The sequence below is a fragment of the Moschus berezovskii genome, chromosome 3, assembly GCF_049115385.1.
Source record: "Moschus berezovskii isolate FMDL1 chromosome 3, NW_MosBer_1.0, whole genome shotgun sequence".
NCBI lineage: Eukaryota > Metazoa > Chordata > Mammalia > Artiodactyla > Moschidae > Moschus > Moschus berezovskii.
Window position 1 is genome coordinate 60,744,996 of NC_142462.1, and position 26,422 is coordinate 60,771,417.

At 35.8% G+C, this 26,422-nt stretch overlaps 1 protein-coding gene across 4 annotated transcripts in view; it reads left to right on the top strand.

Moving 5' to 3' along the window:
• The window catches only part of TFEC (transcription factor EC), a 114,093-nt gene that overhangs the window by 60,902 nt on the left and 26,769 nt on the right, over positions 1 to 26,422 (top strand). For all 4 annotated transcript variants that reach the window (XM_055420828.2, XM_055420827.2, XM_088834500.1 and 1 more), the window contains one exon: positions 24,296 to 24,410. In XM_055420828.2, the coding sequence (XP_055276803.2) occupies positions 24,296 to 24,410 (115 nt within the window). The remainder of the gene's footprint in view (positions 1 to 24,295; positions 24,411 to 26,422) is intronic.

Here is a 26,422-nt window from a genome sequence, read left to right on the forward strand (position 1 = left end):
AACAGAGATCTTAAACTTAATATGACTGAAAATAAGTTTTTGTTCCCCTCCCTGCCTATCTAGAACTACTCTCTCTCAAAAAAAGTCACTCTTCTTCATTCTCTTACTCCCACATCCCCACATTAATCAGGATCCAAGATTTCCTGAATCTCACAACCTATCAGCTGCTCTACTGAAACCCTTTTCCAGGTATGATCGTCTCTTACTTAAATGTCAGAAACTGACTCCAACCTAATTTCTCTGCTACTTCTGTCCCCCGTACAGCTGTGGATCACACAGCAGCCAGAATGATCTTCACACAGCAAAAATCAGATCCGGTTTCTCCTTGCTTAACATTCTGCTAACTTCCTGAAATCCTCAGAGTATAACCAAGACACTTCATACTCAGCACTTCCCTTTAACTTGAGGCTCTGGTCTTGATAGCCTTCTTCCTGCTCACTGAATGTGACATGCATGTTATCATTTTAGGACTATTGAACTTCCTTTTTAGGCTTGGAATGGTTTTGTCCCATATCTTTGCATGACTGTCTTTTTATGCCTCAGATTTTCGTCAATATCAACTTGTCAGAGAGGCCTTCTGCAATAACCCTAGCAGAAAGACCCCATCCCACACATCCTACATCAGTATCTTGTTTAATTCCCTCTGATGGTTAGAATTAGAGTTGCAAAAATTATTTGGTTTATTATATTATTTACCCATTTATAAATTTGTGTGTGTTTAGATACATATGTATATATATGTATCTAAACACACACAAATGCACATGTATTTATCTCACCAATAATTCTACTCCCACCCCTAGAATGTGAACTCCTTGAAGTTGGTCATTTTGTCTGCCTTATTCATTGCTGTGTCCCTAAAGCTGAGAGAGTAACCTGTTCATTAGTTAATTCTCAGCACCCAGTACAATGCCTAACAAATGATAGGTGCTCAGCAAATATACTTCAAATAAATATTTTAAAATTCACACATAATATTTTTAAAAGTTGTTTCCATTATGCATTACCATTTAGAAAATTTTTTTAATGGCCATAAGCAGCAATAAGGATAACAGTAGTAATGATAGCTACTATGCCTTGGGTACCTGAAGAATTGATGCGTTTGAACTGTGGTGCTGGAGAAGACTCTTGAGAGTCCCTTGGACTGCAAGGAGATCCAACCAGTCCATTCTAAAGGAGATCAATCCTGGGTGTTCATTGGAAGGACTGATGCTAAAGCTGAAACTGCAATACTTTGGCCACCTCATGCGACGAGCTGACTCACTGGAAAAGAGTCTGATGCTGGGAAGGATTGGGGGCAGGAGGAGAAGGGGAGGACAGAGAATGAGATGGCTGGATGGCATCACCGACTCGATGGACATGAGTTTGAGTGAACTCCAGGAGTTGGTGATGGACAGGGAGGCCTGGCGTGCTGTGATTCATGGGGTCACAAAGCGTCGGACACGACTGAGTGACTGAACTGAACTGAACTGATGCCTTGGGTACTTGCTGTGGGACAAGAATTGTGTAAAATACTTTTCATGAAAATTTAATTACTACAACAAACATGTGAGATAGAAACTATTACCTATTAGCATTTTACAAATAAGAAAAGAGGCTTAGAGAAGTTCAGTAACTCACTCAAGTTCATACAGTTAGTGAATGTCAGGGTAGTGGTTTGAATGCAATCTTGTGTGATACCAGATGCAACAATCTTACCCACTCTGCGGCACTAGCAGCTTCAAAAGGAAGTCATTTCATAGAACTGTAAAAATCTTAGGATCTGACCGCACCTTAGCCTGATCTGACCCTCTGCCATATTCCAGCCAAAGAATTGTTAGCTTCTGAGTTGAAACCTGTATCTCTATAACTTCTACCCTTTGGTCTTCATTTCACCTCTTCTTTTCAAAGATGGTTGTGCATAGTAACATTTATTTTATCATAGATGGGTATTTTTCAATCATAACTTTGTAAATGCTGGTGGCACTTGGCAATCTCAGTAAACTATTATAGTTCAAGACTATTTCAGAGACAGAGATTGAGTAAATATTAACAACCCCCTGTGCTTGGTTGGAACTTGAAAGGACTGCGTAACACCAGCAAGCAAGCTTTTGTCAATCACAATCTAGACCAGATTAGACTTAAAGTCCAAGGAAGAACCAAAGTTCACCTTAGAAGTTTCTGCACAGCTCTCCCAGTTATTGTTTGCAAGTGTAAGGAAAAGAAAATGATGAAGGAGAAAGAGAAAACCATTGCTATTGTGAAGGTTATAGAAACTTCAAAGTTAAAACTGGTGAGCAAGTGCATTTTGGAATTCTTTCAATGTTTGGAGATGAAACCACCTTAAATACTGAATTTAAACTTTATATACTAATAGTCAATAAAATAAAGTATGTAGAAGTTGAGCTTTGAAAGTGTAATTTATGATCTGCTGTATTGACAAGCTTGTTTTCTTACAAGATAGTTTTTTAATGCTCTGGCTATATCAAAAATATTTTTGTAGTCTAGTTAAAAATTGTTTAAAATGCTCTTTTATTTGAACTTTTTTTCAAAAAGTGTGAGGGTTCTATTAATTATTTGTAGTGTTTACGTTAAATTACTGTTCTCATTGATTTAGTACTAAGTAGATTTTATATATATATATATAAAATAGATTCCCTATACATAAGAAATATATGATGCAAAAGCAATTTCTATGTTACCATTCTCTGTTTTGTATTTTATCTTTTCTATTTGTGTTTTGAGCCAGCTGGTCAAGGACAGGAATCTCCCACTCCCGCCCAACAGATTATTTTTATTCACTTATAATAGAACAAAAAAATAATAACTCAGTGGGACTTCTCTTTTCAATGTTTATCATTCAAACCTCATAGCCCTGCTTCAACAAAGAAAATAAAGTCAGAGAAAGATCAATTGTGAGTGTCCTAAAACTGGAAAAATCTAGTTTACCATGTTTAAATGAATAAACACACAAAAGGAAATAAAATAATCTTTTAAGTGCCAGTTTTTATGTGTGCTTACATTGTGTGATATATGCGGTCCTACAGTGCTCACTCTTTATTCCTGAAGTTTATCTTCTTTCTATGCCCACAGTTATTCTATCGAATAGGCTAATGTTCAGTTTTGCCATTTTGCATTCACAATAAATGTCTTCAGAGAAAAGCAAAATAGGGTATCCAAACAACTTAAATTTCCCCTCATTTTCCCATGAAACTCCCACTAAATATATGATATAGATATGGAAATATAGATATCACACATGCACATCTATGTATGGGTTTATAAGTTTTTTCTTTTTGTATTTATTCTGAAAAGTTATCTGGAAATATAATATGTAAGTATACAGATGACTTTCTTTCTTTTTTTGTATTTATAATGAGATTATCTGAGAGACAGATACATCATACACACAACATGCACACACACATATATAATATATATAATACATATATGCATATTGTATATATGTGTATATATATGTATCTATACACACAGAAATGCGCACGTATTTATCTCCAGAAAATTATCAGTTTTAGATAAATAATCAATTTTCAGAAACATGATGAGTATATACTATGGTACCCTCTCCCTTGCTGAGGGATTGTAAATGAAGAGGGGTGAAACAATAAAAACAAATTATTAAATTTGTAGTCAACTTTTCCAGTACTATAGTGTTTTGGTTAAGAAAAATATTAAACCATGATGCCATTAGGGAGAGTGTTGGAGACGGTTTGAATCTTAAATTGAGCCTGCAGATTATATTTTGATATTTAAAGAAGGTACGAGGACATTTGAGGTTCAGAAAATAGCAGTGGCAAAGAATAAAACTGAGATAAATATTCTCCAATGGTTTCCAACATTTTAAGTTTTCAAAATAATTTTTACAATTACAAATGTTAAGGCAGGGTCCCTCCCACAATCGGATAGGTAGTAAAGAATCTAGCCTCTGGGTTAGACCTAAAATTTAACCCCAAGTCTTCTATTTATTACAGCTGTATGATCTTGAGATAATTACTTATTTTTTCAGACTTTTAATTATCTATATTTAACATGGGAACTATGAGACTTCACTCATAAAGTTGTTATAAAGATTACTTGAAGTTCTGCTATTTGTTATTACTATGAGATATGCTTAGCTGAATATCAGGCATATAATTAAAATTCAAGTATCTATGACTTTGCATATATATGTTATGATAATGCTTGTATTTTATTATCTTTAAAAAATTCTTCACATGTGGATTCATAGTTTCCATTTGACAACATTCTATCCTCTTTCTTCCTCCCTCCCACTGGAGTGGAAAATCTATTTTTGGACATAGTCTACATATTTGTATGTGGTGATGAGAAATCTTTCAGAGCTTGTTAGTAGCAGTAAATAATATTGACTAGATAATGTGGGACCATTGAATGAGGTTTTTGAAAACCAGACATGAGTTTGAGCTTAATATATGAGCTAAAGGGGAAAGACTTAGATTTCATGTTTTTGAGCTAGGAGAGATCAGAAGAAAGTTGTATTTCAAAACATGTTTGTCTGCGAGGAGCATTTGGGAACTAATTGAGAGAAATGGAGGGATGCTGGAAGGAAGGACATAATTTAGGCTGAAGGCCTTGAGGATCTTGAGATGTGAGAATATGGAAGAAAATTTAAACTGACCAATGATTTAATCAGTCAGTACTAAAAAAAATAAACTTTGAATATTCGTTGGAAGGACGAAGCTCCAATACTTTGACTGCCTGATGTGAAGAGCCAACTCACTGGAGAAGACCCTGATGCTGGGAAAGATTGAAGGCAGGAGGAGAAGGGGATGACAGAGGATGAGATGATTAGGTAGCATCACCCACTCAATAAACATGAATTTGAGCAAACTCCAGGAGTTGGTGTCCCTCATAGTTCAGTTGGTAAAGAATCCGCCTAGAATGCAGGAGACCCTGGTTCAGGAAGATCCACTGGAGAAGGGAGCTACCTACTCCAGTGTTCTTGGGCTTCCCTTGTGGCTCATCTGGTAAAGAATCCGCCTGCAATGCAGGAGACCTGGGTCTGATCCCTGTGTTAGGAAGATCCCTTGGAGAAGGGAAAGGCTACATACTCCAGTATTCTGGCCTGGAGAATTCCATGGACTGTAGTCCATGGGGTCGCAGATTTGGACACAACCGAGTGACTTTCAGTTTCACTTTTCAGGAGTTAGTGTAGGACAGAGAAGCCTGGTGTGCAGCAGTCCATGGGATTGCAGAGTCAGACACAGCTTAGTGATTGAATAACAATAAACAAAATAACTTAAAAGAAAAAAATATCATAGCTGGGTAATAGATTGGATCTAATATATGGAAGAAGACAAACAGAAAAAAACATATGTGGAATTTAGGCCAGATCATTTATGTTGTCCTTTAATGTATTTGGCCTGATGAGACTGAACTGAACTTAATGTATTTGGCCTGATGAGAGTAAATGGATATATGAACAATTAATTCTCATAGGGAAGTACTGATTTTAAACAGGCAAAGCAATATTTTTCTATTATTGAAAGTTTTTCCCTTCTCACAAACTAATAATTTTTAATAAATGGGATTGAATTTTATCACATAGTTTTTTAAGTCTATTGAGGTGATCATATGGTTTTTTTTCTCTCTTAACATCATAAAATATATTTATGGGAAACCCAATTTGATTATGGCAAGTTACCTTGTTTATATTCTCTTGAATTTAAATAAGTAATAATATTTTGCTTAAGATTTATAGTCATGAATAAAATGGGTCTGTAATATTTTTTCTTATAATGTTTACATATGGTTTCAGTCTCAATGAATTGGAGCATATTCCGTCTTGTCTCTATTGTCTGGAAATGTTTGTACAAAATTGAGACGGCATGTTTCCTGAAAATGTGACAGTCTTGCCCATAAAACTGTCTAATCCAGATATTTCTTGTGTAATATGTTTATTTTTTTATTTCTTCAGTAATCATAAGACTATTCAAGCTATTAATTATTATGTAGCCAGTTCTACTAAATAATGTTTTTCTAGAAATTTATGTATTTCACCTAAGCATTCACAGTTATTAGAAAATTATTGTAGGTAATCTCTCTTACTTTTTTATTATGATAAAATATGTTTAACATAAAATTTGCCATCCTAAACATTTTAAAATGTACAATTCAGTGGCATAACATAGATTCACAATGTTGTGCAACCATTATCACTATGCACTCCCAGAGATTTTTCATTCTTCCAAACAGAAAACATTAAAAAATGTCACCAATTAAGTAATAACTCCCTATTTTTCTTATCTCCAGACTTTAATACCTTTATTCTCCTTTCTATCTGTATAAATTTGACTATTCTAGGTATCTCATGTAAATGGAATCATATATTTGTCCTTTCCTATCAGCTTATTTCACTTAGCATAATGTTTTCAAGATTCATAAGTATCGTAACATGTATTAGTACTTCATTCCCTTTTATGGCTGAGTAATATACCATAATATGTATGGAATATTTCATCTATCCATTATCCACATTTCATTTATCCATTATTCATTCATTCATTAGGATTGTTACTACCCTTTGGCTATTTAATGCTTCTATGAACATTTGTGTGCAAGTATCTGTTTGAGAATCTACTTTCGACTGTTACTGGTATATACCTAGAGATGAGAAATTGCTGATAATAAGCTAATTTATGCTTAAATTTTGAAGAACCGTCATACTATTTTCCACAGTGGCTGCACCATTTCACATTCTCAGCAGCAAGGCACAAGGTTAACAGTTTCTCTGCATCCTCACCAAAACTTGTTTTCCTTTCTTTTCATAATAGTCATCTTAATGAGGGTGAAGTGGTAAAACGTTGTGGGTTTGATTTATATTTCCCTAATGACTAATGATGTTGAGTATATTTCAGTGTCCTTATTGACCATTTAGAAGTCTTTTTTTGAGAAATGTCTATTTAAGCTTTTTGCTCATTTTTTAAATTGGAATGCTCTTGTTGCTGTTTCTTTGAGCCATTGGAGTTTATTTTATGTAGCTAGATATTAATCTCTTAAAAGACATGATTTGTAAATAATGTCTCCCATTTTGTGGGTTTTCCCTTCACTCTCTTGATAGTGTCCTTTAATGTACAAAAGTTTTAAATTTTATGAAATCCAGTTTATCTGTTTTGGTTGTTGCTGTTGCAACAACCAAACCAAATTTTTAATGATTTTCCCTTATCTTTTCTTCTAGGAATGTTATAGCCTTAACTCATATGTTTAAGTTGTTGATCCACTTTGAGTAAATTTTGTTTATGGTCTGAGAGCCCAACTTCCTTCTGCATATGGCTCTCTAGTTTTTTCAGGATTATTTGTTGAAGAATTTGTCCTTTCCCCATTGAATAGCCTTGGTACCCTTACCAAAAATCATCTGGCCGTATATTTGAGTAATAATTTATGGGCTCTCTATCCCACTCTCTATATGTCTGTCTTTATGTCAGTGCCACCCTGTTTTGATTACAATTGTTTTGTAATAAACATTTTGTAATAAACACTTTGTTTTGAAATATGGAAATTTAAGCCCTCCAACTTTGTTCTTTTCAAGGTAATTTTTACTATTCAGGGTCCTATGAGACTTCATAGGAATTTTAGTGTGGGTTTTTACAGTTTTGCAAAAACCACTGTTAGGATTTTAATATGGATTGGAGGCATCTGTTGATTGCTATGGATAGTACTGCCCTCTTAATACTAGGTCTTCTCATCAAAAAACATGGGATATCTTTCCGTTTATTTATGTATTCTTTAATTTCTTTAAGCGATGTATTTTTTAGTTTTTGGTATCTAAGTCTTTTCCTCCTTGGTTAAATTTATTCCCAAGTATTTTATTCTTTTTGATGTTATTGTACATGAAATTGATTTCTTAATATCCTTTCCATATTGTTCATTGTTAGTGTATAAAGATGCAACATATATTTGCATGTTGATCTTTTATTCTGCCACTTTGCTGAATTCATGTATTAGCTTTCATACTGGTGTGTGTGTGTGTGTGTGAATCTCATGATTTTCTAAATGTAAGATCATGTCATCTGTGAACAAAGATATTTTTACTTATACCTTTTCAGTTTGGATGACTTTCTTTTCCCTGACTAATTGTTGTGGCGAGGATTTCCAATACGATGGTAAAAAGAAGTGGTGAGAGCAGGTATCCCAGTCTTGTTTGTTCCTGATCCTTGAGGAAAAAATATAAATCTAAGTTGTACTGTGATTATATCCCTCTTTGATTTAAAATATCATTTGTTTAGTCTTTATTCCTTTAGTTAGTCTTACAAGAGGCCTGTCAAGTTTGCTAACTGAAAAAACAAAACAAAATTTTGTCTTTTGCATTGTTTTGTTTTTCACTGATTTATGATCTTATATTACTATCTGTTTTACTTGCTTTGGTTTTCTTTTGGCAATTTTTCTGACTTCTTGAGAAATATACTTAGTCTATCAAATTTCAAAATTTTATCTATTTTTTTCTCATATTTAAGGGTATAAATTTCCTTCAAAACATTACTTTGCCATATTCCAAAATTTTCTTACATGTGTTTTCTGTGTCTTTCATTTATTTTTGAATTTCAGTGTGATTTTGTCTTTACTCTTGAAACATTAAAAAAGTTCTAAATATTTAAGTCATCAAGGACTCAATGAAATTTTTGAAGTTTTTCATTTTTTTGTTTTTGTTGATAAGTATATGATCAATATTTATATATGCTCTGTATGTACTTGGAAAATATTGTGTATTCTGTAATTTTTAGATAGAGAACTATATACATGTCTACTAGAAGATTTCACTTTTATTGTTCAAAACTAGAACATTACTGATTGTTTTTGTCTACTTGACCTTTCAAAAACAGGAAGAAATGTCTTGAAATCTCTCACTACTTTGATGGATTTATTCATTTCTCCTTGTAGTTCAAACATTCTGCTTCATTTTTGCTTCCAATACTATGTTTCCTATTGTCTCTACTGTCTGGAAATATTTGTACAAAATTCAGACAGATGTTTCCTGAAAATATTACAATCTTCCCTATTTTATTAGGTACACATCTGCTTATAATTGCTGTGCCTTTTTGAAGAATTGAATTCTTTATTTTTAGATAATGACTATCTCTACCCCTAATAATTTTTCTAATTTTAGTCTATTTTCTCTGATATTAATATAGCTGCATCAGCTTCCTATGGCTATAATTTGCTGGGCATATCTTTTCCCATCTTTTAAATTTCAATCTTGTGTGTCTCTTGTAAGCTATGTAGATCTAAACACTATCTTTTTAACTGAACTGTCAAACTTTTAGCTATTTACATTTATTATCACTATTGATATTTTTCACCTGTTTTTCTACTTTAATTTTATTTTGTGTGTCACATATTTTAATATGTTTTTCTTTAGTACTTTTTTCCTTTTTACCACTTTTATATTCACTCACTTCCTTACTACTCCAACCCTATCATACTGATATTATCTAGATTTAATATGGAGTTATATGGTTATATCAGTTCAGTTCAGTCACTCAGTCGTGTTCAACTCTTTGCGACCCCATGGACTACAGCAACGCCAGGCCTCACTGTCCATCACCAGATCCCTGAGTTTACTCAAACTCATGTCCATTGAGTCCATATCGTTCTCTGTCATCCCCTTCTCCTCCTGCCTTCAATCTTTCCCAGCATCAGGGTCTTTTCTAATGAGTCAATTAATTATTCGCTTCAGGTGGCCAAAGTATTGGAGTTTCAGCTTCAGCATCAGTTCTTCCAATGAATTTTCAGGACTGATTTCCTTTAGGATGGACTGGTTGGATCTCCTTGCAGTCCAAGAGACTCTCAAGAGTTCGACAACAACACAGTTCAAAAGTATCAATTCTTTGGCTCTCAGCTTTCTTTATAGTCCAAGTCTCACATACATACATAACTACTGGAAAAACCATAGCTTTGACTAGACGGACCTTTGTTGGTAATGTTTCTGCTTTTTAATATGCTGTCTAGATTGGTCATAACTTTTCTTCCAAGGAACAAGCGTCTTTTAATTTGATGGCTACAGTCACCATCTGCAGTGATTTTGGAGCCCCCAAAGTAAAGTCTGCCACTTTTTCTGTTGTTTCCCCATCTATTTGCCACAGTGATGGGACCAGATGCCATGATCTTACTTTTCTGAATGTTGAGCTTTAAGCCAACTTTTTCACTCTCCTCTTTCACTTTCATCAAGAGACTCTTTAGTTCTACGCTTTCTGCTTTAAGGGTGGTGTCATCTGCATATCTGAGGTTATTGATATTTCTCCCGGCAATCTTTTTTTTTTTATTGTAGTTAATTTATTTTTTATTGGAGGCAAATTATTTTACAATATTATATTGGTTGGTTTTGCCATACATTGATGTGAATTTGCCCCGGGTTTACATAAGTTCCCCCTCCTGAACCCCCCTCCCACCTCCCTCCTCCCTTTATCCTCCCTCTGGTTCATCCCCGCATGCCAGCCCCGAGCATCCTATAACATGCATTGACCCTGAACGAGTGATTCGTTTCACATATGACAACATACGTGTTTCAATGCCATTCTCCCAAATCATCCCACCCTCACCCTCTCCCATAGAGTCCCAAAGACTGTTCTATACATCTGTATCTCTTTTGCTGTCTCATATACAGGGTTATCATTTGCATCTTTCTAAATTCCATATATATGTGTTAGTATACTGTATTGGTGTTTTTCTTTCTGGCTTACTTCACTCTGTATAATAGGCTCCAGTTTCATCCACCTCATTAGAACTGATTCAAATGTATTCTTTTTGATGGCTGAATAATACTCCATTGTGTATATGTACCAAAGCTTTCTTATCCATTCGTCTGCAGATGGACATCTAGGTTGCTTCCATGTCCTGGCTATTATAAACAGTGCTTCAATGAACATTGGAGTACACGTGTCTCTTTCAATTCTGGTTTCCTCGGTGTGTATGCCCAGGAGTGCGATTGCTGGATCATATGGCAGTTCTATTTCCAATTTTTTGAGGAATCTCCACACTGTTCTCCATAGTGGCTGTACTAGTTTGCATTCCCACCAACAGTGTAAGAGGGTTCCTTTCTTTCCACATCCTCTCCAGCATTTATTGCATGTAGACTTTTGGATAGCAGCCATTCTGACTGGTGTGAAATGGTATCTCATTGTGGTTTTGATTTGCATCTCTCTGATTATGAGGGATGTTGAGCATTTTTTCATGTGTTTGTTAGCCATCTTTATGTCTTCTTTGGAGAAATTTCTGTTTAGTTCTTTGGCCCATTTTTTGATTGGATCATTTATTTTTCTGGAATTGAGCTGCAGGAGCTGCTTGTATAGTTTGGAGATTAATCCTTTATCAGTTGCTTCATTTGCTATTATTTTCTCCCATTCTGAAGGCTGTCTTTTCACCTTACTTATAGTTTCCTTTGCTGTGCAGAAGCTTTTGATTTTAATTAGGTCCCATTTGTTTATTTTTGCTTTTATTTCCAATATTCTGGGAGGTGGGTCATGGAGGATCCTGCTGTGATTTATGTCGGAGAGTGTTTTGCCTACGTTCTCCTCTAGGAGTTTTATAGTTTCTGGTCTTACATTTAGCTCTCTAATCCATTTTGAGTTTATTTTGGTGTATGGTGTTAGGAAGTGTTCTAGTTTCATTGTTTTACAAGTGGCTGACCAGTTTTCCCAGCACAACTTGTTAAAGATACTGTCTTTTCTCCATTTTATATTCTTGCCTCCTTTGTCAAAGATGAGGTGTCCATAGATGCGTGGATTTATCTCTGGGCTTTCTATTTTGTTCCATTGATCTATATTTCTGTCTTTATGCCAGTACCATACTGTCTTGATGACTGTGGCTTTGTAGTAGAGCCTGAAGTCCGGCAGGTTAATTCCCCAAGTTCCATTTTTCTTCCTCAAGATTGCTTTGGCTATTCGAGGTTTTTTGTATTTCCATACAAATTGTGAGATTATTTGTTCTAGTTCTGTGAAAAATATCTTTGGTAGCTTGATAGGGATTTCATTGAATGTATAAATTATTTTGGGTAGTATACTCGTTTTTACAATATTTATTCTTCCAATCCATGAACATGGTATATTTCTCCATCTATTAGTGTCCTCTTTGATTGCTTTCAGTAGTGTTTTATAGTTTTCTATGTACAAGTCTTTTGTTTCCTTAGGTAGATATATTCCTAAGTATTTAATTCTTTTCGTTGCAACAGTGAATGGAATAGTTTCCTTAATTTCTCTTTCTATTTTCTCATTATTAGTGTATAGGAATGCAAGGGATTTCTGTGTGTTGATTTTATATCCTGCAACGTTACTGTAATCATTGATTAGCTCTAGTAGTTTTCTGGTAGAGTCTCTAGGGTTTTCTGTGTAGAGGATCATGTCATCAGCGAACAGTGAAAGTTTTACTTCTTCTTTTCCAATTTGTATTCCTTTTATGTCTTTTTCTGTTCTGATTGCTGTAGCCAAAACTTCCAGAACTATGTTGAATAGTAGTGGTGAGAGTGGGCACCCTTGTCTTGTTCCTGACTTTAGGGGAAATGCTTTCAGTTTTTCACCATTGAGGATAATGTTTGCTGTGGGTTTGTCATATATAGCTTTTATTATGTTGAGGTATGTCCCTTCTATTCCCACTTTCTGGAGGGTTTTTATCATAAATGGATGTTGAATTTTGTCGAAGGCTTTCTCTGCATCTATTGAGATAATCATATGATTTTTATTTTTCAGTTTGTTAATGTGGTGTATTACGTTGACTGATTTGTGGATATTGAAGAATCCTTGCATTCCTGGGATAAAGCCCACTTGGTCATGATGTATGATCTTCTTAATATGCTGTTGGATTCTGATTGCTAGAATTTTGTTAAGGATTTTTGCATCTATGTTCATCAGTGATATTGGCCTGTAGTTTTCTTTTTTTGTGGGGTCTTTACCAGGTTTTGGGATTAGGGTGATGGTGGCCTCATAGAATGAGTTTGGAAGTTTCCCTTCCTCAGATATTTTCTGGAAGAGTTTGAGTAAAATAGGTGTTAGCTCTTCTCTAAATTTTTGGTAGAATTCAGCTGTGAAGCCGTCTGGACCTGGGCTTTTGTTTGCTGGGAGATTTTTGATTACAGTTTCAATTTCCGTGCTTGTGATGGGTCTGTTCAGATTTTCTATTTCTTCCTGGTTCAGTTTTGGAAAGTTGTATTTTTCTAGGAATTTGTCCATTTCTTCCAGGTTATTCATTTTATTGCCATATAATTCCTGATAGTATTCTCTAATAATCCTTTGTATTTCTGTGTTGTCAGTTGTGATCTCTCCATTTTCATTTCTAATTTTATTGATTTGTTTCTTCTCCCTTTGTTTCTTGATAAGTCTGGCTAGTGGTTTGTCAATTTTATTTACCTTCTCAAAGAACCAGCTTTTGGCTTTGTTGATTTTTGCTATAGTCTCTTTTGTTTCTTTTGCATTTATCTCTGCCCTAATTTTTACAATTTCTTTACTTCTAGTGACCCTGGGGTTCTTCATTTCTTCCTTTTCTAGTTGCTTTAGATGTAGAGTTAGGTTATTTAGTTGACTTTTTTCTTGTTTCTTGAGGTGTGCCTGTATTGCTATGAACTTCCCCCTTAGCACTGCTTTTACAGTGTCCCAGAGGTTTTGGATTGTTGTGTTTTCATTTTCATTCATTTCTATGCATATTTTGATTTCTCTTTTGATTTCTTCTATGATTTGTTCGTTGTTCAGCAGCATGTTGTTCAGCCTCCATATGTTGGCATGTTTAATAGTTTTTCTCCCATAATTGAGATCTAATTTTACTGCATTGTGGTCAGAAAAGATGCATGGAATGATTTCAACTTTTTTGAATTTACCAAGGCTAGATTTATGGCCCAGGATGTGATCTATCCTGGAAAAGGTTCCATGTGCACTTGAGAAAAAGGTGAAATTCATTGTTTTGGGGTGAAATGTCCTATAGATATCAATTAGGTCTAACTGGTCTATTGTATCATTTAAAGATTGTGTTTCCTTGTTAATTTTCTGTTTAGTTGATCTATCCATAGATGTAAGTGGGGTATTAAAATCTCCCACTATTATTGCATTATTGTTAATTTCCCCTTTCATACTTGTTAGTAATTGTCTTACATATTGCGGTGCTCCTATGTTGGGTGCATAATTATTTATAGTTGTTATATCTTCATCTTGGATTGATCCTTTGATCATTATGTAGTTTCCTTCTTTGTCTCTTTTCACAGCCTTTGTTTTAAAGTCTATTTTATCTGATATGAGTATTGCTACTCCTGCTTTCTTTTGGTCTCTATTTGCATGGAATATCTTTTTCTAGCCCTTCACTTTCAGTCTGTATGTGTCCCTCGTTTTGAGGTGGGTCTCTTGCAGACAACATATATGGGGGTCTTGTTTTTGTATCCATTCAGCCAGCCTTTGTCTTTTGGTTGGGGCATTCAACCCATTTACGTTTAAGGTAATTATTGATAAGTACGATCCCGTAGCCATTTTCTTTCTTGCTTTGGGTTCGAGTTTATACACCCTTTCTGTGTTTCCTGTCTAGAAAAGATCCTTTAGCATTTGTTGGAGAGCTGGTTTGGTAATGCTGAATTCTCTCAGCTTTTGCTTGTCTGTAAAGCTTTTGATTTCTCCTTCATGTTTGAATGAGATCCTTGCTGGGTACAGTAGTCTGGGCTGTAGGTTATTTTCTTTCATCACTTTAAGTATGTCTTGCCATTCCCTCCTGGCCTGAAGAGTTTCTGTTGAAAGATCAGCTGTTATCCTTATGGGAATCCCCTTGTGTGTTATTTGCTGTTTTTCCCTTGCTGCTTTTAATATTTGTTCTTTGTGTTTGATCTTTGTTAATTTGATTAATATGTGTCTTGGAGTATTTCGCCTTGGGTTTATCCTATTGGGGACTCTCTGGGTTTCTTGGACTTGGGTGATTATTTCTTTCCCTATTTTAGGGAAGTTTTCAACTATTATCTCCTCAAGTATTCTTTCATGGTCTTTCTTTTTGTCTTCTTCTTCTAGGATTCCTATGATTCGAATGTTGGAGCGTTTAACATTGTCCCAGAGGTCTCTAATATTGTTCTCATTTCTTTTAATTTGTTTTTCTTTTTTCCTCTCTGTTTCATTTATTTCTACAATTCTATCTTCTAGCTCGCTTATCCTGTCTTCTGCCTCTGTTATTCTACTGTTTGTTCCCTCCAGAGTGTTTCTGATCTCATCTATTGCATTATTCATTGTATATTGACTCTTTTTTATTTCCTCTAAGTCCTTATTAAACCTTTCTTCCATCTTCTCAATCCTTTTCTCCAGGTTATTTATCTGTAACTCCATTTTGCTTTCAAGATTTTGAATCATTTTCACCACCAAAATTTGAAATTCTTTTTCATGTAGATTCCCTATATCTTCCTCTTTTGTTTGTGTTGGTGGGCATTTATCTTGTTCCTTTACTTGCTGGGTATTTCTCTGCTTCTTCATCTTGCTTATAATGCTTTGCTTGGGGTGGCCTTTCCCTCTTCTGGCCGTTTGTGGAGTTCTCTTTATTATGTAGTTTCCTTGCTGTGTGTGGGGTTGGACAGGTGACTTGTCAAGGTTCCCTGGTTATGGAAGCCTGTGTCGGTGTTCTGGTGGGTGGAGCTGGATTTGTTCTCTCTGGAGTGCAATGAAGTGTCCAGTAATGAGTTATGAGATGTCAGTGGGTTTGGAGTGACTGTGGGCAGCCTGTATATTGAAGCTCAGGGCTAGTTTCCTGTGTTACTGGAGAATTTGCGTGGTATGTCTTGCTCTGGAACTTGTTGACCCTTGGGTTTAGCGTAGGTATGGAGACGTTTGATGAGCTCCTATTGATTAATGTTCCCTGGAGTCAGGACTTCTCTGGTGTTCTCAGGATTCGGGCTTAAGCCTCTTGCCTCTGGTTTTTGGTCTTATTCTTGGAGTAGTCTCTAGACGTCTCTATCTGTCATTTCCAAGGTGGTTCCCTCTGTTTTAGCTTCTGTCTGCTGGTCTCTTCAGTGTCTAATTTCCGCCCTGATACTAGGGGGTGGGTGGACACTTTTTAAGGCTCAGTTGTTCAGTCTTGTTCTGGGAAGGGAGGAACGCTGCAGTCGATTATCTCTGGCTTCTGTGGGGAGTGCTCGCAGCGTCTCGGCCACACTGGGTTTGCCCCCGCTCACAGCACGTATGCTGTCCCAGTCTACACTGCACAGACTCTAGGTTGCTCTGCCGGGAACTGTCCGAGGCCGGCACCGGGTTGTATGCACTTCCCAGGTCTGAGCGGCTCAAGTTCAGGTTCTCAGGTACTCCACAAAGGCGCAGACTTGGTTGGGCCTGCGTTTTGTGCCTTCCCCAGTCCAAGCAGCTCAGGGGACCAGGTGTTTGGCGAGCGCGGTCTCTGCGACTTATCGCCTCCCCAGTCCCCGCCACTCAGTTTTCTGGGTGTACAACCAGCGCACCTTCTCAGGGGGATATCGACCGGCCCGAGCCCAAGAAGTCCTGAATAGCAACAAGCCTGCCTGCAGTTTGTATCGGATGCCTTTCTGGGGCCGCGGTTGCCCGCTCCAGCTCTGGCTGCGCTCCCTGCCTGTCTCGGCGGGGAATGGGGGATGGGCCGAACGCAGCCGCCTCACTCTGCTCAGTCCTTTATTCTGTGAGCGGGGTTGGCCCAGTCATAGGTTAGCGCTTTCCGCCTTTTCGTGGGGAAGCTATCCCACAGTCTGCTTTGCTCTCCCCAGTTCTCTCAAATTGTTCTCGCGGCATTCAAGCCCAGTCCTCTCTCTGAGCAGATCAGCCGGCTCCTCCCTGCCCAGCCCCCGCTTGCTAATGCGCCCCCGTCTGCGCTGCTTCTCCGCTGGGAGTTACTGTTTGGCGGGTAATCTATGGGTTTTAAAAAAATCTTAAAAAAAAAAAGAGGGTTATGTGGCCCTCTGAGCTTCCAAGGCTCGCCACAGAATCGCCAGTGAGAATGTTTCCTGGTGTTTGGAAACTTCTCTCTTTTTAAAGATGAATTTTTGGAGGAGAGAGTGGTCTCGCCGTCCTATTCCTCTGCCATCTTGTTCCTCTCTCTCCCGGCAATCTTGATTCCAGTTTGTGCTTCATCTAGCCAAGTGTTTCTCATGATGTACTCTGCATATAAGTTAAATAAGCAGGGTGACAATATACAGCCTTGACGTACCCCTTTCCCTATTTGAAACCAATCCGTTGTTCCATGTCCAGTTCTAACTGTTGCTTCCTGACCTACATATAGATTTCTCAAGAAGCAGGTCAGGTGGTTATATAATTTATTTTATTTTTTATCTTGATTCCCCTATTCTCTTTTAGATTACAGCCACTTTACCAATATATTTAATATTCTATTTATAACATGTTTTATTTATTTATATCATATTTACTTCATCCCAAACTTTCTTCAGTGTTTGTGGGTAAGCATTCTTAAGCATTTTATATTTCTCAGAATATTTTTTATCATGACCTCACATGTATGATATTGGGCTGGATATAAAACTCTGTTTTAAGATCTTTTCATTCAGTTTCTTTTTTCATTCATTTTGCTATTGAAAATGTTTATGTTAATAAGATTCTTATTCCTTTGAATCTAATCTCTTCTTACTATTATGCTTCTACATTTTCTTTTTGTCATTGTACATTCCTAAGTTTAAATAAAGATTCAGGGTGTAGGTTCTTCTTCTTTGATATTCTATAGGCCTTTTGATTTTTAAGTCAAAATAAAACAATAAAATAAGGCAAGATTAAAGACAAGAGTTTCATCTTTGATTTAGTGTTAATTCTGGAATACGTGTCTATTCTTTCTTAAAGTATTTTCTTCCTTCCAATTTTTATTTTTTTCTCTCCCTGAGTCTCCTAATACCTATCTATATTTTAGTTGTAATAATTCTGTCCTTCATACTAATTAGATTTTCTTTTATATGTTTGGTTTCTGGGTCCTTCATCCTTCTGAGAGATTAATTTGGTTTTTATAATATACTAATTCCTTTATTTCTTTCTCAGTTTATGTATTATGCTATTTTTCCATTTTATGGTTTTCTTCTTTTTTCAGTTATTATATTTTCATGTGTCCTAGTTCTTCATGATCACTTTGGCCATTTTTATGTTTACTTGTTCTTATTTTAGATTATTATTGTTGTTGCTTAGTCACTCAGTAGTGTTTGACAGTTTTGTGACCCCATGGACTGTGGCCGACCAGGTTTCTTTGTCCATGGGATTTCCTAGGCAAGAGTACTGGAGTGGGTTGCCATTTCCTTCTCCAGGGAATCTTCCCAATCTGGGGATCAAACCCATATCTCCTGAATTAGTAGGCATACGCTTTACCACAAAGCCACCGGGAAGCTCCATTTTGGATTATAAATTATTGCAAACATCATCCTTTATTTCTTTAGAGTATGTATTAGATCAATTTTTAAAACTTTGTTTCATGTAATCTTTTCCTTTTTATTTCTAAAATTTTTGCTTTTGATGTTATTTCTAGCATTTCATGTTGCTTAACTTTTAAAATAATCATTTTTCTTGAATGCTTTGATATTTTGACCTGTAAGCTCATTTTCTTTAGGGAATATTGGCTACTGTGAAAGGTAGTGTTTGTATGGGAAGACCAGTTCCCAGTCCATTTCGGTCTCCATGACCTTACTAGGGAGATGTGAAAAATCTAGGGTAGCAAATTTTGGACACCAGGAATCACTGTTGGTCACTTCTCACTTCAAAACAATTTCGTAGATCAAGCGTTCACTTTTTTCTACAAGAAAAAATTGTCTTAAGAAAAGACAAGGTATGTTCTACCTTGCTGAAAATATTTTATAATAAATTCTTTACTAGGTGTTTTTAAAATTTGTGAGTTTGTTTCTAATAATTATATTTCCCTATAGATATGTCAGTGATTTTGCTTTTCTGAAAAATAGTAATGATTTTTAACCAGAATAATAAATATTTCTTTATAAAATATCTATCCAGTTGCCTACTAGTCTGTAAGGTAAAGCCAAGACTTAGACTGTAATATCTAAGTAGATTATAACTTTGGCTTGTAAGCTTTTTCTAATATGTATATAATCTTTAAATTTTCACTAACATTTTACTCATATCTTTGAGTGAAGAAAAGACTCTTTAGATTATGTGAAATATATTACATATTTTGAGATTGAAACCAATTGTCTAATGATATCTAAAAAGTAATTAGCCATTTACATGAAATAGAGTAGTACCTACAACATAAAATTTAATAGGATATTAATCATTATGCTTCAAGGCATAAATTAGACAATAACCAAGGTCATAGCAAACACCCTCTTTCAACAACACATAAGATGACTACACATGGACATCACCAGATGGTCAGTACTGAAATTAGATTGATTATATTCTTTGCAGTGGAAGATAGAGAAGCTCTAGACGGTCAGTAAAAACTGGGAGCTGACTGTGTCTCAAATCATGAATTCCTTATTGCAAAATTCAGACTGAAAATGAAGAAAGTAGGGAAAACCACTAAGCCATTCAAGTATGACCTAAATCAAATCCCTTACAATTATACAGTGGAAGTGACCAATAAATTCAAGATTACATCTGATAGAACAGAGTGCCTGAAGGACTATGGACAGAGGTTTGTGACATTGTATAGGAGACAGTGATCAAAACCATCCCGAAGAAAAAGAAATGCACAATGGCAAAATGGTTGCCTGAGAAGGACTTACAAATAGCTGGGAAAAGAAGACAAGTGAAAGGCAAAGGAGAAAAAGAAAGATATACCCATATGAATGCAGAGTTTCAAAGAATAGCAAGGAGAGATAAGAAAGCCTTCCTCAGTGATCAATGAAAGAAATAGAGGAAAACAATAGAATGGGAAAGACTAATGATCTCTTCAAGAAAATTAGAGCTATCAAGGGAATATTTCATGCCAAGATGGGCACAATAAAGGACAGAAATGGTATGGGACTAACAGAAGCAGAAGATATTAAGAAGAGGTAGCAAGACTATACAGAACTATACAAAAGAGATATTAATGATCTAGATAACCACGATGGTGTGATCACTCACCTAGAGCCAGACATCCTGGAGTTGGAAGTCAAGTGGGCCTTAGGAAGCATCACTATGAACAAAGCTAGTGAGGTGATGGAATTCTAGATGAACTATTTCAAATCCTAAAAGATGATGCTATGAAAGTGCTGCACTCAATATGCTAACAAATTGGGAAAACTCAGCAGTGGCCACGAGACTGGAAAAGGTCAGTTTTCATTTCAATCCCAAAGAAGGACAATGTCAAAGAATGTTCAAACACACACAATTGCACTCATTTCACACACTAGCAAAGTAATGATCAAAATTTTTCAAGCTAGCCTTTCAACAGTAAGTGAACCAAGAATTTCCACATGTTCAAGCTGAATTCTCAAAATGGCAGAGGAACCAGAGATCAAATTGCCAACATCCACTGGATCATAGAAAAAGCAAAAGAACTCCAGAAAAACATCTACTTCCGCTTCATTGACTACACTAAAGCCTTTGACTGTGTGGATCACAAAAAATTGTGGAAAATTCTTAAGGAGATGGGAATACCAGACCACCTTATCTGCCTCCTGAGAAACCTGTATGCAGGTTAAGAAGTAGCAGTTAGAACTAGACATGGAACAATAGACTGGTTCAAAATTGGGAAAGGAATACATCAAGGTTGTATATTGTCATTTGGCAATTTAACTTATATGCAGAGTACACTTCATGGGAAATAGATGGAAAAACAGTGGAAACAGTGTCAGACTTTATTTTTTTGGGCTCCAAAATCACTGCAGATGCTGATTGCAGCCATGAAATTAAAAGACGCTTGCTCCTTGGAAGGAAAGTTATGACCAACCTTGATAGTATATTAAAAAGCAGAGACATTACTTTGCCAACCAAGGTCTGTCTAGTCAAGGCTATGGTTTTTCCCGTGGTCATGTATGGATGTGAGAGTTGGACTGTGAAGAAAGCTGATTGCCAAAGAATCGATGCTTTTGAACTGTGGTGTTGAAGAAGACTCTTGAGAGTCCCTTGTACTGCAAGGAGATCCAACCAGTCCATTCTAAAGGAGATCAGTCCTGGGTGTTCATTGGAGGGACTGATGCTGAAGCTGAAACTGCAATACTTTGGCCACCTCATGTGATGAGTTGACTCACTGGAAAAGACTCTGATGCTGGGAGGGGTTGGGGGCGGGAGGAGAAGGGGACGACAGAGAATGAGATGGCTGGATGGCATCACCGACTCTGTGGACATGAGTTTGAGTGAGCTCCGGGAGTTGGTGATGGACAGGGAGGTCTGGTGTGCTGTGATTCATGGGGTCGCAGAGAGTTGGACACGACTGAGCGACTGAACTGAACTGAACTGAACTGAGAAACCTGTATGCAGGTTAAGAAGTAGCAGTTAGAACTAGACATGGAACAATACACTGGTTCAAAATTGGGAAAGGAATACATCAAGGTTGTATATTGTCATTTGGCTTATTTAACTTATATGCAGAGTACATCATACAAATGCCAGGCTGGATGAAACACAAGCTGGAATCAAGATTGCAGGGAGAAATATCAATAACCTAATATAGGCAGATGACTCCACCTTTATGGCAGAAAGTGAAAAGGAACTAAGTGCCTCTTCATGAAAGTGAAAGAGAGTGAAAAAGTTGACTTAAAACTCAACATTCAAAAAACTAAGATCGTGGCATCCAGTCTCATCGTTTCATGGCAAATGGAGAAACAATGGAAACAGTGAGAGACTTTATTTTCTTGGGCTGTAAAATCGCTGCAGATGGTGACTGCATCCATGAAGTTAGAAGACACTTGCTTCTTGGAAGGAAAGTTATGACCAACCTGGACAGTGTATTAAAAAGCAGAGACATTGCTGACTAAGGTCCATCTAGTCAAAGCTATGGTTTTTCCAGTTGTTGTGTGTTGATGTGCGAGTTGGACCATGAAGAAGGTTGAGCAACAAAGAATTATGCTTTTGAGCTGTGGTGTTAGAGAAGATTCTCAAGAGTCCCTTGTACTGCAAGGAGATCAAACCAGTCAATCCTAAAGGAAGTCAATCCTGAATGTTTGTTGGAAGGACTGATAGTGAAGCTGAAGCTTCAATGCTTTGGCCATCTGATTCGAAGAGGTGACTCACTGGAAAATATCCTGATGCTGGGAAAGATAGAAGGCATGAGGAGAAGGGGATGACAGAGGAGGAGATGTTTGGATGGCATCACCGACTCAATGGACACGAGTCTGATCAACTTCAGGACATGGTGAAGGGCAGCGAAGCCTGGCATGCTGCAATCCACAGGGTTGCAGAGTCAGACACTACTGGAGCAACTGAAGAACAATGGAAGGCCGGGAGAAGATGTAATAGACCCACAGTTAGGCAGGATTGATTCATTATCAGAACTCCAGCCCCATTTCTACAGAAAAATGCATTGGGTACGATCTGACCAAGTAATATTAACCCAGTGAAATGTTTTAGCTAGGAACCTATCACTTTATTGTTGCAGTGCAAATGGAATACGGCTCCTCTTAAACATTTCTACTGTTTGCTACTGCTGCATTGAATCTATCTGATTTCAAACTCTTTAGAGAAAAATGCCTCTTTCCTAGTTCTTTCCCCCTTCTTTCTCCCTCACTCCCTGTCTTTTTGTTCAGCATGTCACTATGTTTCTTAAAGGCACAGTGCAAATGTACAATTCAGGTTGGTGATGCCTCCACTTATAATCAACAGGGTTTTCAAAAAAGACCTGGAAGCTTTAAAATTCTACATATATAGATAAATGACTCACATGTTAGGGAAATGTGCGCTTTTAGAATTTCTTTCTAATTGTATTATTCTGATACTTACACTCATTTATCCAATTTGATAGGTTTTGTTGTCCCTATTTTTCAGATAAGGAAATTGAGATGGAATAAATATCTCAGTAGTTCACTTCTAGTATCCAAATTGCAAAAACACATTTTAAAACGATGTTGTTGTTCAGTTGCTCAGTCATATCCAACTGTTTGCAACCCCAAGGACTGCAGCACTCCAGACTTCCCTGTCCTTCATTGTTATGTAATCAATGAATTTATATAAAATAAAGATGAGGAGTCCTGACAGAGTAAACAATGAAAAGAACTAATATATGAAAACATGCATCATAATACCATATGCAATCTCTAATGTTCTTGTTGATATGCATATACACTTGTGTATTAGCCTGATTTCCACTGTATTTTCAGGTATCTTTCCCTCAGAAATATACAATATTAATCACATAATTTAATAGATTATTATTTCAGAAACTGACTTTTGTCTTCATGTGTCCTTTCTTCACGATTATTTTCAGTCTGATTTTTAAGTATTAAAAAAATTTCCTTCTGCTTGGAGTTCTACAAAAAATGAGAATAAAGAGTTAGAGTCTCCATAATAATCTAAATATAGCTTTGTTTGATAATTTTTTAAAGGAAAGAAAATAGGTACTGCTTATTCGGCTCTTGATTGACTTCCCAGAAATGAAATAAAGATAATTAGAATGGAAATATTTTAAATATTCAAATCTTGCATTTTAAATGTAGGTTGTTCTAGAATAATAAATATTAACTTGAGTTATGAATATTATTTAAATTTGATTTTCTTAGGAGATCAATCAATAAGCACATTTTCAATAACAATTTTGAATTGTGTATAAAGCATCTTAACTTTCTGAAAAATTGCTCCCAAGGAGCACTTTAAGAATTGCACTATTGCTATAATTAGATATACCCTATATCCACTTGAGGCAAAGCAGTTTTACACTACTTTTGGTTACCAGCTGGATATTTATAATAATCTAGAACATTAAGTGTACAATGAGAAAAGTATGCCTTCCAGGAAGGAAAGTTTCTCACTTAATTAACAGTATAAAACACCTCTTGACTGTGAATTGCTGGTAGCACTGATAGTATTAAGAAGGTTTCCAAAATATTCAACTATTATGCCTAATTTATTATATGTAATGAATTTTCAAACTTTACTAATATGTATATTGATTTTTTATCTAAAGTGATATTTTTAATCATATTCATTTATAACCATGTAATGTGCTGGATCAAACTCCCATAACTTTGTAAATATTAATAAAAATTTTTCTTCATGAGTGAACTAATTTCTCCATTTTCTTAAGTACAAATAGCTTTTTTCAACATATCTTATCCACAAGCATTCCCCAAAGATTTTCCAAAGTTAATGCATATTCATTTTTGTTTAAATTTAAAAATGCTATATATTGCAAGTTACAATTAACAATTGGTCAGTTTAAGATAATACAACTAAATATATCAATATTCACCAAAGATTTGATTGATCTTTTCTACTTTTTTCTTTTAAAGGTATCTGGAAGTATTTTGGATGTGTATAGTGGTGAGCAGGACATTTCATCAGTTAATATGGGCCTTACAAGTGCTTCTTGTCCAAGTAGTCTACCAATGAAAAGAGAAATTGCAGGTAAGGTTGCTTTTATAGTTTTCTTTAAAAAAAAAAAAATCAACTCTGTAAGACATGAGTGACATATAATTCCAATCTAAAGACAATTTTTGAAATATTATCAAAATAGTTATAGTAAGTCTTCTATGTATGAACCTTCAAACTGCAACCTATCAAAGATGTGAACATGCGTTTACATGTTCAGTCATGTAAGTTAGTTCACTTGTCTGGAATACATTGTCACAAGCATGCATCCTCTTCAAGTGATTGTGCTTCTGTGTACTTTACTGTACAGTACTGTATAGAGGACAGTAGTACAGTATCTTTATTTCAAGTCCAGAATGTCTGAAAGCAAGTGTAAAAGCAGTGTGATTTAGCTGGTACTGCTAAGAATTGCCAATTATTGTACTGTTCTACTGTATTTTCCAAGGTGCTGTACTATAAGATTAAAAATGTTTTCTTTATTTTTGTGTTTTTTTGTGCATTATTTGTGTGAAAAATATTTTTAAACTATTACAGTACAGTACTATATGGCTGATTGTGTTAGTTGGGTACTTAGGCTAATAAAACAAATTGGGCTTTTGAATGCACGCTTGGAAAGGAACTCATTCATAGGTAGGACACTTAATGTAGTTAAAATGGGAAACATTTCAAGAGTAAATTTACCTTTTTTTCCTTTATAACAACCAAGCAACAAGTTAGTATAACTTACAGTTCAACTCAGTGATTTTAGGAATTGGACAAATACAAATATACACACATAACCTCTAGTCATATGTATATGACAGTTTGACTAAGTTCGACTTTCACTTTGGGCTTCCCTGGTGGCTCTGATGGTAAGAAGTCTACCTGGAGTGTGGGAGACTCAGGTTAGATCCCTGGGTCAAGAAGATCCCCTGGAGAAGGAAATGGCAACCCACTTCAGTATTCCTGCCTGGAAAATCCCACGGATGGAGGAGCCTGGCAGACTACAGTCCATGGGGTCGCAAAGAGTTGGATATGACTGAATGATTTCGCTAACTTTCACTTAATATAGGTTCATTTTGATATTGTAAATATTCAATTTATTAACATGTTTGCAAAATAACAGATTAATAGATTAGGAAAAAATAGATTTTCCTCTTTTCAGCTTGTTTCAGAGATTTCATGATTCACATTTAACTTTCTCAAGTGTGTAAAAACCCCTCTGTTTTCAATAATAAATTCCAAAATTGTTACAACTTAAAGGAATTACAGGGGCTCTTTCAAATTCCTTCAATAGGTAGATGAGGATATAGTCAGAGGAGTTATTTCTCAATGGTATACATCTGATTAGAAACAGAAGTTGATCAAAAGCAGAAGGATCTCCTGACTTACAAGTCTAGTGTTAGTTTCTCCATAAAATAAAATACAATTTAATAGAAATTTCTGTAACATGTTTTTAGTTTGGCACTCAAACATTGATCTTTAACTATTTTTCTTTAGTTAATATCAGCATTTTTAATAAATGCAATATTTCTATTCTTGGAATCTAACAAATGACTCAAAAATATCTATGCATTCAAATTATTTAGAGTAAAATTAATTAATTTAATCTTAAATAGTGAAAATTTAATAAATATATTTACATAGTTCTATTTTAAAACTAGAATAATTCAAAGAACATTGCATTAATTATCTATTGCTATATAACAAAGTACCCCAAACTTAACAGGTTGAAATAATAATTGTTAATTATCTCATACAATCACTATATTTCAGAAATCCAGGGGTGATTTATAAAATTGCTTCTAGCTCAGAGCCTTGTGTAAGGTTGCAGTCAAGATGTTGGCTAAAGATACAGATATTTGCCACTTGACAGGCTGGAGGATGCACTCCCAAGATGGTTCACTCATACATCTTCCTAGTCAGTGCTGCTTGGTTCTTTACCATGTGGAACTCTCCATAGGGCTGTTCAAGTGTCCTTATGATGTGACAAGTAGTGATTCAAGGAACACCCAAAGGGGGAAGCTGAAAATGTCTTTTATGACCTAGTCTTAAAAGCCACACTAATC